The 22,061-nt window shown below is 38.6% G+C and overlaps 3 protein-coding genes across 3 annotated transcripts in view; 2 read left to right on the forward strand and 1 right to left on the reverse strand.

Annotated features, from left to right (window-relative positions):
* The window catches only part of LOC134657560 (large neutral amino acids transporter small subunit 1), a 45,438-nt gene extending 42,422 nt beyond the window's left edge, over positions 1-3,016 (reverse strand). The window contains exon 1 of the mRNA XM_063513136.1: positions 2,900-3,016. Coding sequence (XP_063369206.1) covers positions 2,900-2,901 — 2 coding nt within the window. The 5' untranslated portion in view covers positions 2,902-3,016. The remainder of the gene's footprint in view (positions 1-2,899) is intronic.
* Positions 3,017-8,030: 5,014 nt separating this feature from the next.
* LOC134657449 (NADPH-dependent diflavin oxidoreductase 1) lies at positions 8,031-21,729 on the forward strand. The gene is made up of 8 exons (XM_063513007.1): positions 8,031-8,487; positions 8,664-8,953; positions 9,749-9,932; positions 16,253-16,473; positions 17,005-17,130; positions 17,772-17,921; positions 19,343-19,569; positions 21,506-21,729. Exons 1-8 carry the CDS (start codon positions 8,103-8,105, stop codon positions 21,699-21,701), a joined length of 1,779 nt encoding a protein of 592 aa, XP_063369077.1. The 5' UTR covers positions 8,031-8,102; the 3' UTR covers positions 21,702-21,729.
* LOC134657502 (U3 small nucleolar ribonucleoprotein protein IMP4) lies at positions 10,486-14,100 on the forward strand. The gene is made up of 6 exons (XM_063513076.1): positions 10,486-10,752; positions 10,912-11,074; positions 11,715-11,847; positions 12,449-12,587; positions 13,330-13,451; positions 13,891-14,100. The coding sequence occupies exons 1-6, from the start codon at positions 10,566-10,568 to the stop codon at positions 14,080-14,082; spliced, it is 936 nt and encodes a 311-aa protein (XP_063369146.1). The 5' UTR covers positions 10,486-10,565; the 3' UTR covers positions 14,083-14,100.
* Positions 21,730-22,061: the final 332 nt, after the last annotated feature.

Consider the following 22,061-nt stretch of genomic DNA (forward strand, 5'->3'; position numbering starts at 1 on the left):
CAATAAATGAGTTGCTTACAATAAATAAATGTACCTACAGATAGGTAGGTATTAAAAATATGTCAGTATTTTTTTTCACATTTAATTAAGAAAAACAAAAAGAACTGATGCAAACTAACAAATAGACATTCATAATTATGCTAAATTTAGTAGGTAATGGACTTAGCTCAGTGACGTAACTTACGTCATCGTAACGTAATTTCTACGAAATTATGATGTATGCAATCTGCTACAAGGCGGCTACGAAACGCTTCGAATGCTACGCTGTAGCAGCGTAGCATAGAATGATTAAACTGTATCAACTGAAGATCTAAATTCAAATAGGACTAATTAAACATTTGTTTATTTTTGTAAACAGTAAGTAGGTACATATTAATGGGCGTTTTTTTTTGTTGTCCCCTACACTTTTTTTTAAATATGGGATTTTTTTTGTTATTTTTACTCAGAATCACGAGCTCTTTATAGAAAGCTTGCTTAGAGAGCTTACTTTTTTTCTCCTATTAGGATAGCCTAATAGGAGAAAAAAAGTGTTCCAAAATTTCCATACATTTTTCGATCTTTCCATTCCGCGACCGCCATACAAAGTCTATGAAAAATGGTGACGTAATGGAAATAAAAACCTTAGGACACTTTTTTCTCCTAATAGGATAGAAAGAGCTCGTGATTCTGAGTAGAAATAACATAAAAAATCCCAAATTTGAAAAAAAAAGTGTAGGGGACAACAAAAAGAAAACGCCCTAATATAATATGGTGCTACTTTCCCGCACTAGTGCACCGCAAAATTTAAACGGCCGTATAAATATAGGTACTGTAAAGCGTTGTACGATACACGTGGGAATAGTTAATTCCTACTTTCTCTGGAAGGTTTAAATAAATATTATAAATTCGAAAGTAACTCTTGTCTGTCTGTGTGGCCTCTTAAATGATAAATCATTTATTTGCTTGGGTACAGTTAGGTACAGATGTCCACGTTCCTCACGCACAGCTAAACCGATTTTGATGAAACATAGTATAGACTATAGATATGTAGTTTGAGGCCCCGGGAATAAAATAGCATCTTAAGTATTTTTTATCAAACATCATCAGCAGATGAAATCGCGGGCAGAAGAAGTTTTAGTATGATCGTCAAATCGTCATACTTATAGTGAATGTGAAGTTAATTTAAAATTGAACAGTATCACTTTTACTGGCACAAAACTGTTGTTATGATATTAAATAACACATCATATCAGTGCGGGGTTATCAGTAATGACTGGGACGCATGTTAGACAGTTAGATATACATATTATATAATCTGTATTATTATATGTTTGCAATACGTTTATAACAGGCGCTACCAAACATAGCATTTGGGTCAAAAACATTTTTAGCGATAAAAATCTCGCAAACTATTGCTATGTATTGCATAGGAAATATCATAGAGCCAGTGGCGTAGCTAGGCGTGGGCGAAGGGGGCCGTTGCCCACGGCCTCGCGTCCCAAGAGGGGCCTCGCGCGAGGCCCCTTCGGGCACAGTGAAAGAAAAGGGCCTCGCAGATGCGATTTCGCCCACGGCTAGATTATAGTTGGTCAAACCAATTTGTCAGTAAATAGGAACAAAAAAAAACTATACTCATCCTTTTCTTTTGGGTGCTAGTACTAGTGTAAGACAAAGTTAGTATGATTCTCTCCATCTATGTTTGAAATGAGTCAAATGAGACAGTCCTTGACAAACTATAGTACACGCTACGCCACTGGAGCCCGTCTAAGGTAACTTTGCAACGATTTGAATAGCACAGAAATTTGAATTTAATAATGACATTTCCACACTTGTCATTGCAAATGCCATGTAGTTTGTTTGGTCCCACTCTATGTTCTATCAAGTTTTCCCATCCGCCATTCCAATAATCCCATTTAAGGGTAGAGTGGACAAAAGAGATTAGGCGGGTAATACGTTCCTTATTATCTTGGGGTAGGTGCACCCCTGCTGCGCTTGGGGTGCAAGTTTAAGTGAAAAATCGAATTTATTTGCGATACATACGCGTTCAACGTGATAGTAAATATCGTTGCTAGTTTTACTTTTATTTTTGTGGATTTTCTGTGTTTTAAAATAGGCTTAGAATATGTACTCGGTCAACCAGATCTTGACAGTAGAAAAAGGCGGCAAATTTGAAAAATGTAGGCGCGAAGGGATATCGTCCCATAGAAAATTTGAATTTCGCGCCTTTTTTACTGACAAGATTTGGTTGACCGAGTATATATTCATAGGTAATGTAATTTTACAGTCCATGTGCGCCCCTTAGCTGTATAATGCTGTAAATTTTTATTTCATCCAATATCAATATTAATAGATATATACATATGTATAATTATATCTATTCATATTGCTGCATAGACTTAGACTTTATATTATTCAATATCAATAAGGATTTTTTTATTAATAAGTAAATCTTGAAACCTCGGTCTTAACTGTCTTAAGTCTTTATAATAAAACACTCAAGCGATTTAAAGAGCATCAATAAAAATCCAATTAGATTGAAAAATCGCGACTATCGCCATTGGCCATGAAATACATTACTTATGAAATTTTATTGATATTGATTCACGTGTATTCGGCCACATGTGGTTTTGGGTCGTTGGTTTTTGTATATTCAAGGAAAACCCGGATTTTACACGAATATATACCATGTAAAAAAAATACCTAGGTATATTACTTTTAAGTGACAATTAGTTTTTTCTTACAGCTGAAAAATCATTCAGTTATCCGTTAAAAAAAAACGCAAGCCATAGATTTAGATAATCCGATGAAAAGCTTAAGAAAATGTCAAAGGTGAAACCCGGCGTTAATAAATCCCCATAATCCTATTACTTAACATGTATTATTATGAATTAAAATTACTGTAATAAATAAATAAACTTACATTTTGATTTATCACACACACAGATAATAAAAAGTCACTGCACTGATTTTTCCCGCCTTTTTTTTCGGCGCGCGACCGGCTCTAGCGAGCTGAATACCACGACTGGCTCGCGCCAAATGTGAGCGGGATGCAAGATCCGTTGCACGTGTGTGTGAGCGAGTGAGGGCGAGTATTGAACGCGAAGGGGATGATAGGGTCCAAGATGGATGACGTATTTTTTGGTATTGGGGTGCCATGCCGGGCGGAGAGTATTGCATCAGTTTTTGCTGAGATACTATTTGCTATTAAATATTTTTTGTTACCTTGAAGCACTCTTCTTAATTCAGAATACTAGCTACAAAATGAGTTAAATATTCAACAAAAATAATATACAACAAGTCAATAGGTAGGGTTTGGTCTCAAAGAAAATGTCAGCGCGATTCGGGAAATGAATTAGACATTAACTAGATATGAAATAGTAACGATATGTGACGTTCCACGGCAAAAGGTACCCTATGGCGGTTGGCGCTTACGCTATTATTAACGCCGCTCCAATATTATTGCGGCCATAAGGTACCTTTTGCCGTGGAACGTCACATATCGTTACTATAGATGGTCAACCAAATCTTGTCAGTAAATAGGAACCATAAAACTATACTCATCCTTTTCTTTTGGGTGCTAGTACTAGTGTAAGACAAAGATAGTATGAATCTCTCTGTCTATGTTTGAAATGGAACAGTCCTTTGACACACTATATTTCATATCTAGTGAATGTCTAATTCATTTCCCGAATCGCGCCGTGTGACTATTGGTATGAAATTGGAATCTTATTAGTTAAGCGCACCGCTTTCCGCTAAGCTAATGCTACGCGATGATAGTCAGATTGAATTGGAATTAGATAAAAAAAAATGTACCTACACCACCACAGAGGGGCTACGGCGAAAACCGAAATTCGCAAATTCTCTTTTACTCCAATGAAGGCGTAATTGGAGTGACAGAGAAAAATTTGCGAACTTCGATTTTCGCGGTTATAGCCGGTGTACTACCTAATGGTTTTCGAGGTTAATTTACTTTACCGTGCCAAAATTGCCTAGTTTTCCTTTTCATTTAGTTGTTAAATTTCCAATGTCACAAAAAAAACGATAAGAACACGGGTAAAATCGCCGAAACATGTACTTAAGTAGTGTAAATTGGTCGCATCGATATTTTACCCATATATTATTTACATCAAGTTTTTTTAAGCTTTTCAGCTATTTTAATAACAAAACTTCCGTGAGACACAGACATATTAAATATAGCTGGTCAATCAGATCTTGTCAGTAGAAAAGGAGGCAAATTTGAAAAATGTAGGCGTGAAGGGATATCGTCTCATAGAAAATTTGAATTTAGCGCCCTTTTTTACTGACAAGTTTTGCTTGACCAGCTATATACCTATTAAAGACGGGTCACTCACGTATTTTAAGTCGAAAACGCGTGTCTGCGACAGTCCGTCACCGTTAACGCAAGCTCCTGATGATGCTCCTCGGTACGGAGTGAAACATATCAAACGTTTTCGACTTAAAATACGTGAGTGACCCGTTTTAAATATATATTTAAATATATACTTGGTCAACCAGATCTTGACAGTAGAAAAAGGCGGCAAATTTGAAAAATGTAGGCGCGAAGGGATATCGTCTCATAGAAAATTTGAATTTCGCGCCTTTTTTTACTGACAAGATTTGGTTGACCAGCTATATTTAATATGCTTTTCAGCTAGGTGTTTATGCTTGTATGTCAATCAGTATGCATCAAATTTTAGCAGTAAAGAGACCGTTAAGATATAATTTTAGAAACAAAAAAACCGAACAAGACCATGTCGGACCACCTTTAGTGCTCCGGGCTCAGGGCTCCGTAGCTCCCCTTGTCACAATAGACAGACTTGAAACTGGGATCCGTGTAGATACTAATTATGTGAATTATTAAATTAAAGGAAAAATGGAAAACTTACACCTCCTAGGACTCGAACCTGCGACCATACAACGTCAAAACAAAATATGAAGCAATTACAAAACGCTACGATATGGCTACGATTTAATTTTTGAACGAAAGCGGCTGATTACGTCAAATGTCAATGACATCAATGTTGCCAGTAGTACAGAAATCTCGTGGATTTCATGGTATTTATATGATACTAGACGGGCCCGCAGCTCCGCTCGCGTAAATGAAGTAAAGAGTTTGTCTTATGTTTAGTTAGATACCGATATTATGATGTATTGAACCCTGCCAGGGTTTATAACTGTGATAGGGACTTCTTATTTATAACCGTTATTTGGATAACTTTATTCGCAAATTGCTCAAAAAATTATGTGATTTGATAAAAGGCAAGATTGTATTTTTTCATCTACGTAGGTATTTATTTAAAACTTGTTTCAACAAAATTATTATTTATTTTTATAAGCCCAATTGCAAAAACCACCGCCCATAAATCGTATTTTCATACAAACGTAAGTAGTCCCCATTTCCTTGTCTGGATATTGACATTACTTACGACGGCTACGGTGACGCAAGACGCAACGACCCAAAGTGAGTCCTGGCCTCCGACACCAGATCACGCCATGTTTCCCGGTCTTGCGATAGCTCTCACCAGTCGCCATGGCCGAGGTTGAGCAGATCTTGAGCAACTACGTCGTTCCAGCGATACCTGTAGGACGTCCAATCGGGCGTCTCCCATTTCGTTGTCCCAAGTACGCTCTCTTCACGGCACGATCCTCTCCCATTCTCTCGTATCCGAGCCACTGAGCGCTTAGCCGCTTTGGTCTCTCCAATGCCCAAATACATCACCAATATAACGGAACACATCCTTATTTCTATGCAACAAAGTTATATTACGATATATTTGGCTACTTTAGCCTTCACTATTTATTTGATGCTGACTGTACATTTGCTTCATGAATTTGTAGTCTCCATTAGATATATACCGGAGCCACCAAGGTCGCTCAAAAATATCTGAACATGCACTTTAACTACATTATAATTTACATTGTTCAGATATTTGTGAATACCTCGGCCGCTCCGATATATCTGATGGTGACTGTTCAGCATGAAGAAAATCCTACCTGGTCTAGTCGTATCGTATTACGCGAGAAAACAGTTCCCGAATTGGTTATATCTGTAAAGTCATTAAAGTATAATTATCATACACACATTATTACGGGCATCATCCCTTGAACTGATGGGCTTCATATTAAATAACTTAATTGCTATCAACTTTGTATTTTTGGCCCATCTCGGCAGCCCGTTCCCCGGACGAATGGCAATGTTTGCCGAAGCCGTGAAAAGTCAATCTGAATAATATAACTCAAAAAGAAATGTATAACAATTAAATACAAATTATTAACACGATAATCATACGATAATACTAATTTGATTGATATTATTGATAAGTCATATATGGCATAAGTCACTCGTATGGGCATAGACCGCATAGACTAAGGTTGAGGTTGACATCACTTTTTATTTTACTTCGTGTAATAAAACGCCGCAATAACTGTATACCAACATGACAAACAAAATCATTTGGTATGTCTGTAGCACCACATCAAATAATGTTGTCTGTAGCACCACCGAAACGAAACCAACCGAGAGTTGCCGAAAATGGCCGATCATCGTAAAATGAAGATTGTTATGAAAATTTCTTTTGCTTATTGTAAATTAAATACGCATCGAAAGCGATAGTTTTTATGCTCTAGTTCTATTCTCATATTTAGATAATAGATTTAAACAGTTTTTTCTTATCATACGTGCGTGGTATTCGAGAAACGTGTCAAAAACTTTTTTAGAAATTTGTAAGGCGCCATCTCGCTTCTTCCCTCGTTTTTTATCCCATTCTGGTTTTTCAATTTTATATATATAGATTTAATCTGGACCGGCAATCCAGAAGTAAGCTTTATTTCTTAATTTCGACAACAAGGTGCAAGACGCCATTTCATTGCGCCTCGGCTGCCAGTGTCCCCCCGCTCAGTGATGTCAGACATGTCCTACGCGCCAGAGCCCGAGGCAATTTTGGTTATTTTTCTGGCCATCCGGTCTTCGCGCCGTAATTTTTGTCACGTATTGTGATAAAACTGTGGTTGTTTTTGTAATTCAGTTGATGTCAAATTTCGTTTTAGAGGTTTATCTTTAAATCAATCCAATCAAAACAGGCCTAGGACTTTTGTTATAGATCGATTTCCGATCTTCGCCCTTTCAGGTAAAGATCGGAAAGCAACAATCCGAACTTTATGCATTTAAAATCCAGCAGTGATTGTCAAACTTTCAATTTTCATGACTGCAATAATTTTGTTTTTATTGTAGTAATTATAAATATCGTTTCATTATTTTTATTCAAGGACAGTAATTCAAAAGCAAGAGATTTTAGCAGTGTATGGAGGTATATATGTAAGAATGTATTACTTAAGAAATTGTTTCTGTTGACATATCAAACTTTGAGAGCCAAAGATTTACCAAATTTTCGCGTGTGGATCAAGATCGGATGCAAAAATACAAAAAAATAAACATTTGATGAGAACTTTTAAGTTTCTAGTTATTCATGGCTGCAATTTATATACGTTGGAGGAGGTTAAACATCGGATATATCCTTTTGGATACCTTATTATCTGAGCATTACAAGTGGTTTTGTTTCGCCATCCGATCTTAACCCTTGATAACAAATTCATCGTTACCCTCGAAAAAAAAATTGTCTCATCTTTACACTGGTACAAAACTGAAACCGTTGAATATTGAAAGTTGCCAATATTCAGGTCTAAACTATGGTTGTTATTTAACGAATTGCACCACATTTCTAGAATCTATCACTTACTGAGATCGAGAAAAAAATTTTTTCGCGAGGTCTCTCAATTAGTCCCAAAATCGTTCGGCATTATCCCAACATACCTTATGTAACAAAAATAGTAGTTATCCTTTTAAAAGCATATCGTATTCTGATTAGGAAAAAGTAGAAGAAACATTAGTTAGACTCAAAAAATTTTTTGCCTTTGTATAGAGGGTTGGTTAACTGCAAAATATCCATTTTTTTTTAAACCGGTTTTTTCCTTTGACACCTGGCAACACTAAATGTCACTTGTGTTGTGTGACTTGTGTCACGTTGACGTTTGTTTTCACTTTTCAGTAGTGTAGTGAATTTAGAATTATTTCATAAGACTCCGTTACAATCGAGTTTTATTAAAATTCATAAACAAAAGTGATAATGCCAGAACCACCGCGATTACTCGTCCTCTACGGCAGCCAGACATTCACAGCCCAAGAAATCGCTGAAAGATTATGGCGAACAACCAAAGCATTAGGTTTTCGAGGCCCGGTTCAGGCGATGGACGATTACCCCATACAAAAGCTTATTCAAGAAGAATTTGCGCTCTTTGTGTGTGCTACAACGGGCGACGGAGACGAGCCGGACGATATGAAGAAGTTTTGGAAGTTTTTATTACGTAAAAACCTGCCTTCCAACTCTTTGGTTAAGCTCAAGTTTGGGGTTCTGGGATTGGGTGATTCGACGTATTCTAAATTCAATTTTGCTGGCAAGAAGCTGCATAAGCGGTTGATGCAGTTAGGAGCCACGCCTTTAGTAGATATTGGTGAGTTAAGTGTTTAAAATTGAAAAATAAATGTGAAAAGTTTGAAAGAGGATGACAATGCGATTTTTATATGGTATCACTGAAACTACGTAAGTTTAACATCTATAGACATGTAAAATGATTGCTCTTTGTATGTGTGATGATAAAATAATTCTACTTAAATGTTTTTTTTTCAGGTCTTTGTGATTATCAACATGACTTAGGCCATGAAGGTGTGATGATGCCATGGTTTAAAAAATATTGTCATGAACTCCAAAACTATTTTCCTCAATTACAAATAGATGGTTATGACCTGAGATTCATTCCTCGGTGGAAAGTATCACTTTTAAAAGATTCTGCTGATATACCAGATGATATAGTTACGGAGGATATTTATTTTGCTAAAGGAATAAAGGATCACTTTGTTGATGCTAAGCTTTTGGAGTTAGAAAAAAATATAAGAACCACAGATGAATCACATTTCCAAGTAAGATTTTTTAAACAGAGAAAAATGTTTGTATTTATAGGCATGCCAATTGATAAGTATAGCTGGTCAACCAAATCTTGTCAGTAAAAAAAGCGGCCAAGTCGGACTCGCCCATGAAGGGTTCCGTATTTAGGCGATTTATGACGTATAAAAAAAACTACTTACTAGATCTCGTCCAAACCAATTTTTGGTAGAAGTTTACATGGTAATGTACATCATATATTTTTTTTAGTTTTATCATTCTCTTATTTTAGAAGTTACAGGGGGGGGGACACACATTTTACCACTTTGGAAGTGTCTCTCGCGCAAACTATTCAGTTTAGAAAAAAATGATATTAGAAACCTCAATATCATTTTTGAAGACCTATCCATAGATACCCCACACGTATGGGTTTGATGAAAAAAAAAATTTTGAGTTTCAGTTCGAAGTATAGGGAACCCCAAAAAGTTATTGTTTTTTTTCTATTTTTTTGTGAAAATCTTAATGCGGTTCACAGAATACATCTACTTACCAAGTTTCAACAGTATAGTTCTTATAGTTTCGGAGAAAAGTGGCTGTGACATACGGACGGACAGACAGACGGACAGACGGACAGACAGACAGACATGACGAATCTATAAGGGTTCCGTTTTTTGCCATTTGGCTACGGAACCCTAAAAAGGCGCGAAATTCAAATTTTCTATGGGACGATATCCCTTCGCGCTTACATTTTTCAAATTTGCCGCCTTTTTCTACTGTCAAGATCTGGTTGACCAAGTATAGTTTTAATACTATTAATTGTATTTCTTTTGTAGGATGTAAGATTACTAACGTTTACCACGGTAAATACCACAACTATAGATTATGAACCGGGTGATGTGTTCAACATTAGGCCCCGTAATGCTAAAGAAGATATACAAGACCTGTTTGAGATCTTTAAAACACACAATATGGATATTAAACCTTACTACAGGTTATTGGTAGAGGAATGCCATGAAGGTAAGAATCTAATCTAATTATTTTTCTAAGTTAAAAATTTCTAACATTATTTTTAAACAAAAGTTCAACAAATGTTATTGATTTCTGAACGGAACCTAGCGGTGCGTTTCGGTACTACATCATGTACTTCGTACCATTATATTCTCTTTGCTTCGTACAATAAACACAAGTATGTTTTTTTTATAAAATTACATTAATATATTTCTATTTGATGTTCCCTTCAGTAAGTAGGCATGCCAGCCTTATGGGAACCCTCCCACAGGGATCGGACCTGGGTGATCTAGCCTAATATATACATATTGGGCTAGGTCACCCACATTATCTTTATTTATTTTTTAAGGTATTACTTTTAGTTTTGTAGGTAGTTTTAATTTTAGGTTAATTTTTATTTTAAGTTTGTTATTAATTATGTTTATGGTTTTAATAAAAAGACCTTAGTAAATTAGTAAATCACATTTTTAGCTTATCGTATTTGCCTAAGTACGCTTAGTGCAATATCAAAACGCAAAACGTCAATGTCAAACCAACACGTGCGTTTCGCTGTCACTTCGCGTTGTAACTTGGCCGTGAAAATGCTAGCGTAGTATTTTAACAAATTTTAATATTTACGAGTTTAAATAAAGACATAACAATATGTTACGAAGGCAGGCGCGTTTGCGCCGCGAGTACTTGTATAGAAAATCGGTGGAGGATAAACAGAAGAGTATTCAGGCGAAAAAAGATCAGATAAAAAGAAGTTTGGAAGAAAACATTCCGATTCATGGAGATTTGAGGAAAGAAGCGCTCGCTTTACAGAAAAGAATTGATTTTGAAGATAAAGGTACGTTAATTATGACTTTATTCTGCTTATTTCGTTGTTACCCATCTTGTTTTTGGATGTTTTTGTTTTCTACTTCCGTCTCTTGGGTTTTTGCTTGTAATCATGGCTAAACTACTAAATTATCAAAGTACATAATTTCATCCCCTCCTAATTCTTCAGGTCCTCAAAGAGCAGCGGTTATCGGCAGCTTCAGTGGTGGCGCCAACACACAGAGCTCTCAGGATGACGAGTACCGGTATGCCGGGGTTGAGGACCCGAAGATCATGATCACAACGTCTAGGGAGCCTAGTGCCCGGCTCAAGATGTTTGTTAAGGAACTTAGGTGAGTTTTGTTAATGGTCTCAAGAGTAAAATTTACCTATTATATCAATGGATTAGTGGGAAGAAACAAAAACTCATTCAAAGAATATCAGTTATATACGAGTATGTGTATCTTGTAATAATTTTTGTAAATACATACTTTTTATCCAACTACAAAAATAAAACAGAACGGCATACAACACGAGTCTAGAGAGAAGTCTGTGTTTGTATGTGGATGGGGCTGGCTGCAGCTTATTAATTGTTTAGCCTTAAACTTGTTCAGGCCTGTGCATAACAGAGGTGTGTGCGTACTGTGTAGACGTGCACGTGCAGGTGCGCGTTGTCATATACAGATCCTTATGAGAAACATCAACGTCACACCGCTTGCGTGACCTGTGCGTGCACGGCTCTAACAGTTTAGCGCACGCTCACGTGCACGCCTACGTACACACAGCCTATGTACTCTGGCCTTACATGTTGCAGCATTAACACTTTTATGTCCCTACCTAAGTTTTGATTTTCGTCCCACAAATCACAAACTATTTGTTGTAAAAATAAGGTAAGGTTAGGTTAGGCACTAGTGTTTGCAAAAACAAATGTTTAGTATTTTGAATGAGTAATTTGAATCAACTGTTATTTAATTTAGCTCTTGTATTTTCTAGGTTAATATTTCCAAACAGCCAGCGCATGAACCGAGGTGGTTATGAGATGTCTCAGCTGATACACGCCTGTCGCGCGAATGAGGTTACAGACTTCATTGTGGTCCACGAGCACAGAGGCGTCCCTGATGCCCTGGTAAATAAAACATCCATCTATCTATTAAGCCCTTTTGTTCTGAGTTAGAGTATGTCTCTAAGCTCAGTGTGCCGCTTGGCAAAGGCCTCCTCTAGCTCTCTCCATTGGGGTCTGTCGTGGGCCACTCTTCTCCATTTCGGGCCTGCTGTGAGATTGAGTTCATCCTCCCATCTTGTTCGAGGTTTCCTCTTGGGTACCAATCCGTTACGATCTTACTCCATTTTTCCTGCTTGTCTCTCAACATGTGGCCAGTCCATCTCCACTTTTGCTGGTCTATTTTAGTATGTCACTTTTGTGTTTTGTCTTGGGTCTTCATTTCTCATTTTGTATTATACAGTCACGGCTTCTCCGGCGACCACTTATAAGGTTGTTATGGTAGATGTATAATGAAGCATCATGAACGTAGCTGCCTTACTTTTGATGGGTTGCAAAAACGTAGCCACTCAAACATGTTAGTGAAAATAAAATCCCAATTAATAATATTAACTACCTACAAACTTGGTAACTTTTACATTTAAATTATAATTAGAATACTGATAATCTTAGAAATATTTAATTAGGTTAATAAGACACTTTTCTAACGTATCGTGGCATGTTTCAGGTTATATGCCATTTACCGTACGGACCTACAGCATCCTTCACTCTATCAGGTGTTGTGATGCGACATGATATCCCAGATCTAGGTCCCATGTCTGAACAGTATCCGCATCTCGTGTTCCACAATTTCAAGACTGATTTGGGTAAGATGTTTCACAATCACAACGATTTGGGTAAGATGTCTCACACCAGGCAACTCCTGGCAGTATTCCATGGTCAAATCAGTTCTGTATAGTAGTGTTGAGTCGCTCACTCGTGAGGCACCTCATTTGTACCACTCATTTTGTTAATTTGTCGCAGTACTTCGTACCGCAAAAATGTCTTACTTCACTCCTCTATTCATTTTACTTGATTCTAAAATTATCTTTCTCCTAAAAGTTCTATTCTTAACCTCCAGAATTGCACTCCAATTAAATATATGTTACTATTTATTTATTTATAAAGGAAGTGATGAATACATAAATATGTATATACATTAAATATTTTTGTCGCCGTTGGAATGAATGGAATAGTCGACGCTGAAAATATGCTAGTACCTCACCTCATTTGAAGTAAGACATTGTAACACCTCATTTTAGAATTTTAAATTGATCTCCTACCCATCACTACTGTATAGGGTATTTGACTGTATCCAAAATAAATTATTTTACACCATGCGTGAAATAAAGCACCAGAAGATTAATAGAAAAACGTACACAGCAGTTATTTTTAGACACAATTTCTATTTTAAAACTATAAAGAGTAGGTAATTTGATTGTGACGTCACATGCTAGTGTTTCATATAAATTCCATAGTAAAATTTTGACAGTTCGGTAAAGGAACCTGATTTGACTAAATAGTAGTCAAATACCCTATTGTTAACTAACACTATTTTTTATTTTCCAGGTCTGAGGACTATGAGCATTCTGAAATACCTGTTCCCGGTGCCTAAACCGGACTCGAAACGAGTCGTCACATTCGCTAACAACGACGATTATATAAGCTTCAGACAACACACGTACAGAAAGGTGAGACATTTATTATTAACTAGCGACGTGCCCCGACTGCGCACGGGTTAACAAATTATACATAAACCTTCCTCTTGAATCACTCCATCTATTAAAAAATCCGTGCGTAGTTTTAAAGATCTAAGCATACATACAGACAGACAGACAGCAGGAAGCGACTTTGTTTTATACTATGTACTGATTGACATTAATTCATGTGAAACTTTTTAGTACCTATGTTACTATTCTTTTGTTTTTTAACACATTCAGTGCCGTAAACCCGACTATCGGGTATTTTAAGATTTCGTTCCCAGGCCCGACGACCCGATAGTCGGGGTCGTGGTACACAGCTTTATATGACGAAATTGTTGTAACCTGGCGCGGATGTCTTGTTTGGCTGGGTGGCAATGAATGTGTTAACCGTATACATGTTACCCATTTAATTATGATCTTTTTCCAGTCGGGCAAAGACATTGAGCTGACAGAAATCGGTCCCCGCTTCCAAATGAAGCTGTATGAGATAAAACTGGGCACGCTGGACGCCCTGGAGGCCGCGGATACGGAGTGGGCGCTCCGCCCCTACATGAACACTGCCGCTAAACGGCGCTTCCTCAGTTTGGAAGACGGCTGGAAAGAAGAACAGCAAGATTAATAAATTACTATTAAAATATGTCTGTGTTTTCCTGATGGTTTTCTCATCGACTCACCGACCAATCAAATGGCTGACTTATTGGCCAATCAGCTGACTGACTTAACAATGGCGGCGGCAGCTGTCATCCCATAGAGAACTGTCAAGCTTATTTTGACAGTTACAGATGTGGACGACCTTCTTGTGTTAATTGACATAAAAGGTTTTTCTTTCTCAGAAGTTTCTCTGAAAAGGATTTACTGTAAAATTACTGGTTTTACTAGAAAATTAAGTACTACTAAAGCTATAATATGAAGCTGTATGAGATAAAACTGGGCACGCTGGACGCCCTGGAGGCCGCGGATACGGAGTGGGCGCTCCGCCCCTACATGAACACTGCCGCTAAACGGCGCTTCCTCAGCTTGGAAGACGGCTGGAAAGAAGAACAGCAAGATTAATAAATTACTATTAAAATATGTCTGTGTTTTCCTGATGGTTTTCTCATCGACTCACCGACCAATCAAATGGCTGGCTTATTGGCCAATCAGCTGACTGACTTAACAAGACAAAGATGGCGGCGGCAGCTGTCATCCCATAGAGAACTGTCAAACTTATTTTGACAGTTACTGATGTGGACGGACCTTCTTGTGTTGACATAAAAGGTTTTTCTTTCTCACAAGAGTCAGAAGTTTCTCGCCAGCATAGCTTGCTTGCCCTGTCAATCCCTAGGATTGTATCAAATTCTTGGAGTTTTTTATGTCCTAGATGCCAGCCCGTTAAGTAAAATTTCATAGAACAAAACTAGAGAAAGGGGCAAGCTATGATGGCGCCATCTATGCAAACCTTTGACAGTTGCCAACCCCATTTCCGCCACTTTGAACATTTTCCAAAAAACTAAATGATACAAAAACCTATCTCGTCACTATAACTTGCTTACAATATTTCAAGGGAGCGATAGCGAGTGGTCAACTGAACCCGTGGGCTGAGTAGACCCTGTAGCGATAGCGAGTGGTCAACTGAACCCGTGGGCTGAGTAGACCCTGTAGAGATAGCGAGTGGTCAACTGAACCCGTGGGCTGAGTAGACCCTGTAGCGATAGCGAGTGGTCAACTGAACCCGTGGGCTGAGTAGACCCTGTAGAGATAGCGAGTGGTCAACTGAACCCGTGGGCTGAGTAGACCCTGTAGAGATAGCGAGTGGTCAACTGAACCCGTGGGCTGAGTAGACCCTGTAGCGATAGCGAGTGGTCAACTGAACCCGTGGGCTGAGTAGACCCTGTAGCGATAGCGAGTGGTCAACTGAACCCGTGGGCTGAGTAGACCCTGTAGCGATAGCGAGTGGTCAACTGAACCCGTGGGCTGAGTAGACCCTGTAGAGATAGCGAGTGGTCAACTGAACCCGTGGGCTGAGTAGACCCTGTAGCGATAGCGAGTGGTCAACTGAACCCGTGGGCTGAGTAGACCCTGTAGCGATAGCGAGTGGTCAACTGAACCCGTGGGCTGAGTAGACCCTGTAGAGATAGCGAGTGGTCAACTGAACCCGTGGGTTGAGTTGGCCAGACAGGTGGGATGACTCACCCACAAAAAAAACCGTAAGGGGTGAATGAGCCCGCGGGACGATTTTTCTGTGGGCCCAGTTGCCCACAGAATGGAGAATCATGTTGAAAAATACGACCTGCAGAGGTGACATACGAAAGTATTTTATTTTTGCCCAAGCTGAAACGGAGACCTTCGGTAACGCTCGGACAATAATGAATACATTCACCTAAATCTACAATATTTATAGTTTGTCAAAGGACTGTCTCATTTCAAACATAGACAGAGAGAATCATACTATCTTTGTCTTACACTAGTACTAGCACCCAAAGGAAAAGGATGAGTATAGTTTTCCTGTATCCTACTGACTGACAAATTGGTTTGACCAACTATACATGCAACATGTTGCGGCCGAACCGGCCCCGCCCCGGCTTCGCACGGGTTTACAAATTATACATAAACCTTCCTCTTGAATCACTATTTAAAAAAACGCATCAAAATCCGTTGCGTAGCTTTAAAGATCTAAGCATTCATAGGGAATTAAGGGACAGACAGACAGCGGGAAGCGAATTTGTTTTATACTATGTAGTGATGTGTCAGATGGTGTCCGCTTACCATTGCGTGGACCGTACGCTTGTTTACCACCGTATTTGTTCCAGACATGCCAGTGCCAGATTTCCTAAAGGAGCCCCTAACGTTATATGAAATAGCGGAACAGTATTGGGACCTAAAGTTCTACCCTACCCAGTATGTCTTCTCTCTTCTGGCGCTAGTGTCGCAGGATAAGTTAGAGCGAGAAAAATGTATAGAGCTCAGTTCTGCGCAGGGGCAAGAGGATTGGTTGAATTATTGTAGAAGACCTAAGAGAACTGTTCTTGAGGTAAATTTACAGATAAGGTGTGTCAGTACATTTCCGAAAACGTATACCTACTAATTATACGTTCATCATATTAGGTACATTTTTAGGGTTCTGTACCCAAAGGGTCTAAAAACGGGACCCCACTAAGACTCCGCTGTCCGCTTGTCTGTCACCAGGCTGTAATTCATGAACCGTGATAGCTAGACAGTTTTAAATTTTTACAGAAATTGTCCCGTTATTTTTTCAGAATATGCGGTCATCCATAAATTGCGTCACCTAATGTTTTGACAACTCCCCCCCCCCCTTCCTTGTCACAGCTGGTCATATTTGGCAACCAGCTGCTCCCTGCTGTGCTGTCACACAATGTTGTAGTAACGTGTTAACGAAATCGGCAAAGTAAAAAAAAATTTAGATGAGTAATGACAAAATAAAATTTTATAACAAAACCGATTAGGAGAGGAAAACCGTATTTAGTAGAATAAAAAATAATATATTAGTAGAAAAAATTGTACAACTAGATATATTTAACCTTTATTTGTTTATTATTTTTAGGTTCTTCACGATTTCCACAAATCCGCATCAAAGTTGACCATAGAGATATTGTTCGAATTGTTCTCGCCTATCAAACCTCGGTCTTTCTCCATCGCCAGCAGCTCCCTGCCCTCTGGTGGCCGAAAGGTAAACTAATAAACACATGATACATAAGGGCGCCGCCAAGGGGGGCAGCTGCCCCCCCCCCCCCCACCCTTCTCTAGAGAACAAAATGTCTGACTAAATGTATGCCGCTCCCCTCCCCTTGGCCATAATAATAGTAGTAGTAAACTCTTTATTGTACAAAAAGATATATTAAAAATAACAAACATAAAAAAAAAACATACAACCGAATTGATAACCTCCTCCTTTTAGATTTGGAAGTCGGTTAAAAATAGTAAGAAGTACAAAGGCGAACTTATCTCATAGACAGTGGGGAGACACTCCTGACTTCGGGCAAACTCGGCTCCGTTCGGCTCAGCATTGCTCCGAGAAATTATTAGTGTTGACACAACTTAACGTCCCTTTTGCGTGCACGACCACAGATAAGATAATTGCTTGAATTTTGACAACCCTAAATAAAGGGATAGTGCCATTAGTTGGAAAAGGGATATCATGATTCGACACTGAATCGCTGTCAATCTTCGGCTTTGTAGGAAGCTAGGAAGTGTCATTTCTGTGCGGTAGTACTATAATTTATTCTGTGCCGTAGGCCATATGAACTTTATGAACTGCCACCAGCCCCTAAATTAGGCGGCCATTTTTTTACTGGTAAATTTTGTTCCCAGATGGATTTACTAGTAGCAGTAGTGAAGTACTACAGCAAGTTGAAGAGGCCCCGTTTGGGTCTAGCCTCCAACTGGCTGAAGGACCTCAGACCGGGGGACAAGGTGTACGGGTGGATCAAGAAAGGGACCATGAGGTTCCCTAAAGATACGGTGAGTACTCACACTTATATACAGTAGATACTTGCTTATAAATAATAAATAAAATATCTTTATTTCGAAGAACAGACTTCATAGTTGTTAGTAACAAACAGTAAAATTAAAACAAATAAATTAAACTTAAAGCTAAGGGTTAGTATTAGTTATAAGTAGGTACATACACATTTAATATTTAATAAGGGCTAGTTGCTACCCCTTTAATTTGCCCAATCCAATAGGCGAGAATTGGGCTATCATATTTGTCAGCAATAACACTCAGAATACTGTGTTATATACTAGCTTGCTTATTTTACTAGTGGCTCTGTGATCTGTTAACCTTGCAAACTCCGATGGCTATGTCATTAAAAAAATCCTGAAACTAAGTCGACAAAAAATCCATATAATTATAGAACCTGCTTAAAAAATCACGAAAATCGAGAATACCCGGACACATAACAGCGTTTTGCCCAGGCTAAATTGGATACCTTCGCTCTAACTCGGTCAATTATAAGTACACTTTGTTGTACCTTCATTAGATCTCACAACTTCTGTGGCGGGATCTCATTTCTTTTTGCCGGTATGTATTGTTCAGGTTTCAAAATAATACTCATAATACCCTTCCCCTCGACAACTGCACTATTATTTTATGGTAAGTACAAAGTAGGGCTTAGAACGCACTGCGATTAATTTCTTGCGGTTTCTGTCTTGCAAGTGCGTGCGCTTATGAAGCACCTCATACGTTGCAGTCTGGCAAAAAAACGAGTAGAAATTAAAAAGTGGCAATACTGTAGCGACGTCCCGTTCAAATCAATCTAAGAGTAGGCGCGCACGAGCAACTTTGTGTTTTGTCTCTATCGCACTCAAGTATCGAAGTCAAGTGCGACAGACACAAAACACAAAGTTGCGGAGACAAAGTTGCTCGTGCGCGCATACCCTAAGAAAAACGGGACTACACTACAGTGTTGCCACTTTTTAATTTCTTCCATTTTTTGACAGACTATACACTTTTTGCCCCTGCAAGATGATCGGACTCCATAAAACAAGCATGTGGTTCCATGCAGAGGGCAGCCCACATGTTCGCGATAAATGGAGGGACATAGTTGTTGGTCACGATCCTCAGTCATGAGGGGACGACGAAGAAGAGAGATACACTTTTTACGGTTCTGAAACCGCGAGAAATAAAATCGCAGTGCGTTCTTACTTTCTAAGCCAGTGGTTCCTAACCTTTTCAGTCCGGTTACCCCTATGACTAACTAGGGAACCTGATTTTACCCCTCCTCCCAATGGTAATAAAATAATAAAACGTGTACGTTTGTTGTATTGTTATATTAGGTTAGCTTATTACCCCCGTAAAATACCAGTTTTACCCCCACGGGGGTAATTACCCCCAGGTTAGGAACCACTGTTCTAAGCTTAACATTATTTTCTTACTCCAGTCCACCCCGCTAATCCTAATCGGCCCCGGTACCGGCCTCGCCCCGTTCCGCGCTCTTATACAACACCAACTCCACCACAACACGGCTGACAAACACACAACCCACCTGTTCTTCGGGTGTCGGTACAGAGGGAAGGACTTCCATTGCAGGGGGGAGGTAGAGCGGTGGGCGGGGGAGGGGAAAGTCAGCCTGTATTGCGCGTTTTCGAGGGACCAGGAACAGAAAATGTAAGTTTTTATTTCCCGGTTTTTTATACAGTCCAGTTACTTGTAACACCATATTTCTCTATGGTAACACGTAAGAAGCACGTCCGTCGCTAATCCGCGGGATCCTGCATGCAATAGGAGATCCTGCGGGAACTTCGGGTTATTCCCACTAGTTACCACCAAGTTGTTACCAGTGGTAACTACTGGGAATTTTTTCCCACCTTTTACCACTGATAACTACTGGGAAAAATAATTCTGAGTAGTTACCACCAAAATTGTATAGTATAAATATAGAGTGATTTAATATATAATTATAAGTCGATTAGAGTTTTAGTAAACTGCCTAAGTGACCAAAACTATTGAAACAGTTTAACCGCGGTAAACAGTTTAACAAAAACTAAAATATATGTAAGGATAAATTTAATAATCCATTTAGATTATTATTCAAGTGATTTTATTAGGTAATTCGAAATCACTCTATATTTGTACTATACTATTTCTACTGTTTTTATTTGTATTTATTAACTTTAACAAAATTTTGGTGGTGACTACTGGGAATTATTTTTCCCAACCAGTGGTAAAAGGTGGGGAAAAAATTCCCAGTAGTTACCACTGGTAACAACTTGGTGGTAACTAGTGGGAATAACCCGGAACTTCGGGATCCTGGTATCCCGGTATTGCATTCCCTAGTCTGGTAAGAAAAAGCAGACAAGGGGAACTATAAAAAACAATCTAATATGGATGCCTTTATATGTATGGTGGCAAACAATTAACAGGCTGCTTGCAAGCAGAAATACTTGTTTTATGCTTATAATAGTTTCGACATAAATTTTAAGAAACGTGATATTACCATTGAAATCAAAGGTCTTTGTATGTATACACCAGTGATATTTATATATCTATCTATCTAATACCTTTAAACGAGCAATTCTTGTTTATTTATTTATTTATATATATTTCGGGGATCTCGGAAACGGCTCTAACGATTTCGATAAAATTTGGTATATAGGGGTTTTCGGGGGCGAAAAATCGTTCTAGCTAGGTCTTATTTCTGGGAAAACGCGCATTTTCGAGTTTTTAGGGTTCCGTAGCCAAATGGCAAAAAACGGAACCCTTATAGATTCGTCATGTCTGTCTGTCTGTCTGTCCGTCTGTCTGTCCGTCCGTATGTCACAGCCACTTTTCTCCGAAACTATAAGAACTATACTGTTGAAACTTGGTAAGTAGATGTATTCTGTGAACCGCATTAAGATTTTCACACAAAAATAGAAAAAAAACAATAAATTTTTGGGGTTCCCCATACTTCGAACTGAAACTCAAAAATTTTTTTTTCATCAAACCCATACGTGTGGGGTATCTATGGATAGGTCTTCAAAAATGATATTGAGGTTTCTAATATCATTTTTTTCTAAACTGAATAGTTTGCGCGAGAGACACTTCCAAAGTGGTAAAATGTGTGTCCCCCCCCCTGTAACTTCTAAAATAAGAGAATGATAAAACTAAAAAAAATATATGATGTAAATTACCATGTAAACTTCCACCGAAAATTGGTTTGAACGAGATCTAGTAAGTAGTTTTTTTTTATACGTCATAAATCGCCTAAATACGGAACCCTTCATGGGCGAGTCCGACTCGCACTTGGCCGCTTTTTATGTTTTCCGAGCGAAGCTCGTTCACCCAGATATTTTATTTATTTATATGTACATATATATATTTCGGGGATCTCGGGAACGGCTCTAACGATTTTGATGAAATTTGCTATATGGGGGTTTTTGGGGGCGAAAAATCGATCTAGCTAGGTTTTATCCCTGGGAAAACGCGCATTTTCGAGTTTTTATATGTTTTCCGACCAAAAGCTCGGTCTCCCAGATATTATAATTTATGTGTGCATTTTCAACATTCGACAAATGGTTTATTTTTCATATTTCGTTATTTAAAAAACTGTTCTTATTTTCAGATACGTACAACACAAAATCGCAGAGCACAGCTCAACGCTCCGCTCTCTAATAATGGACCAAAACGCACACATCTATATATCGGGCAACGCTAAAAACATGCCTGACAATGTGAGGGAGGCTTTAGGGGAAATAGTGGGGAAAGGGGAGGTCAACGCTTTGGAGGAGGGTGGGAGGTTGCAGGTTGAGGCGTGGTGAATCTGGTTTGACATTAACTTTCAAATTAGTGGCTCTGAGCCGTAGTCCTCGCGAACCCGCACGGCCTTATTGAAAAAAATCCAAAATCTGAAATCCATATAATTACTTGTAATCACGGGAATCGGTAGAAAATTGTGAGGACATAAAAGCATTTTTTTTCACCAAATAAAACTGTGACCTTTGCTCGCGCTTCGGTCAAAAAGCTTACACGAATATGGGAAGAAATTCAATGCATTTAAAGGCCTCACATTTTGGACCTGCGCGGGGAAGTAGACTATTAACGCCACACCAGCCAACTATACCGGGGTTAACCGGTTAAACCTGGAGTTACCATGATTACCAGTACAATTTGACACTGGG

This window comes from Cydia amplana, chromosome 20, assembly GCF_948474715.1.
Source record: "Cydia amplana chromosome 20, ilCydAmpl1.1, whole genome shotgun sequence".
Lineage (NCBI taxonomy): Eukaryota > Metazoa > Arthropoda > Insecta > Lepidoptera > Tortricidae > Cydia > Cydia amplana.

Bases quoted from the DNA above. Each gene is read 5' to 3' on its own strand.
- LOC134657502 (XM_063513076.1), top strand. From the start codon at position 10,566: ATGTTACGAAGGCAGGCGCGTTTGCGCCGCGAGTACTTGTATAGAAAA. The intron at 10,753-10,911 runs GTACGTTAATTA...CTAATTCTTCAG, and splicing joins AATTGATTTTGAAGATAAAG to GTCCTCAAAGAGCAGCGGTT. The intron at 11,075-11,714 runs GTGAGTTTTGTT...TGTATTTTCTAG, and splicing joins ATGTTTGTTAAGGAACTTAG to GTTAATATTTCCAAACAGCC.
- LOC134657449 (XM_063513007.1), top strand. From the start codon at position 8,103: ATGCCAGAACCACCGCGATTACTCGTCCTCTACGGCAGCCAGACATTC. The intron at 8,488-8,663 runs GTGAGTTAAGTG...TTTTTTTTTCAG, and splicing joins CACGCCTTTAGTAGATATTG to GTCTTTGTGATTATCAACAT. The intron at 17,922-19,342 runs GTGAGTACTCAC...TTCTTACTCCAG, and splicing joins TGAGGTTCCCTAAAGATACG to TCCACCCCGCTAATCCTAAT.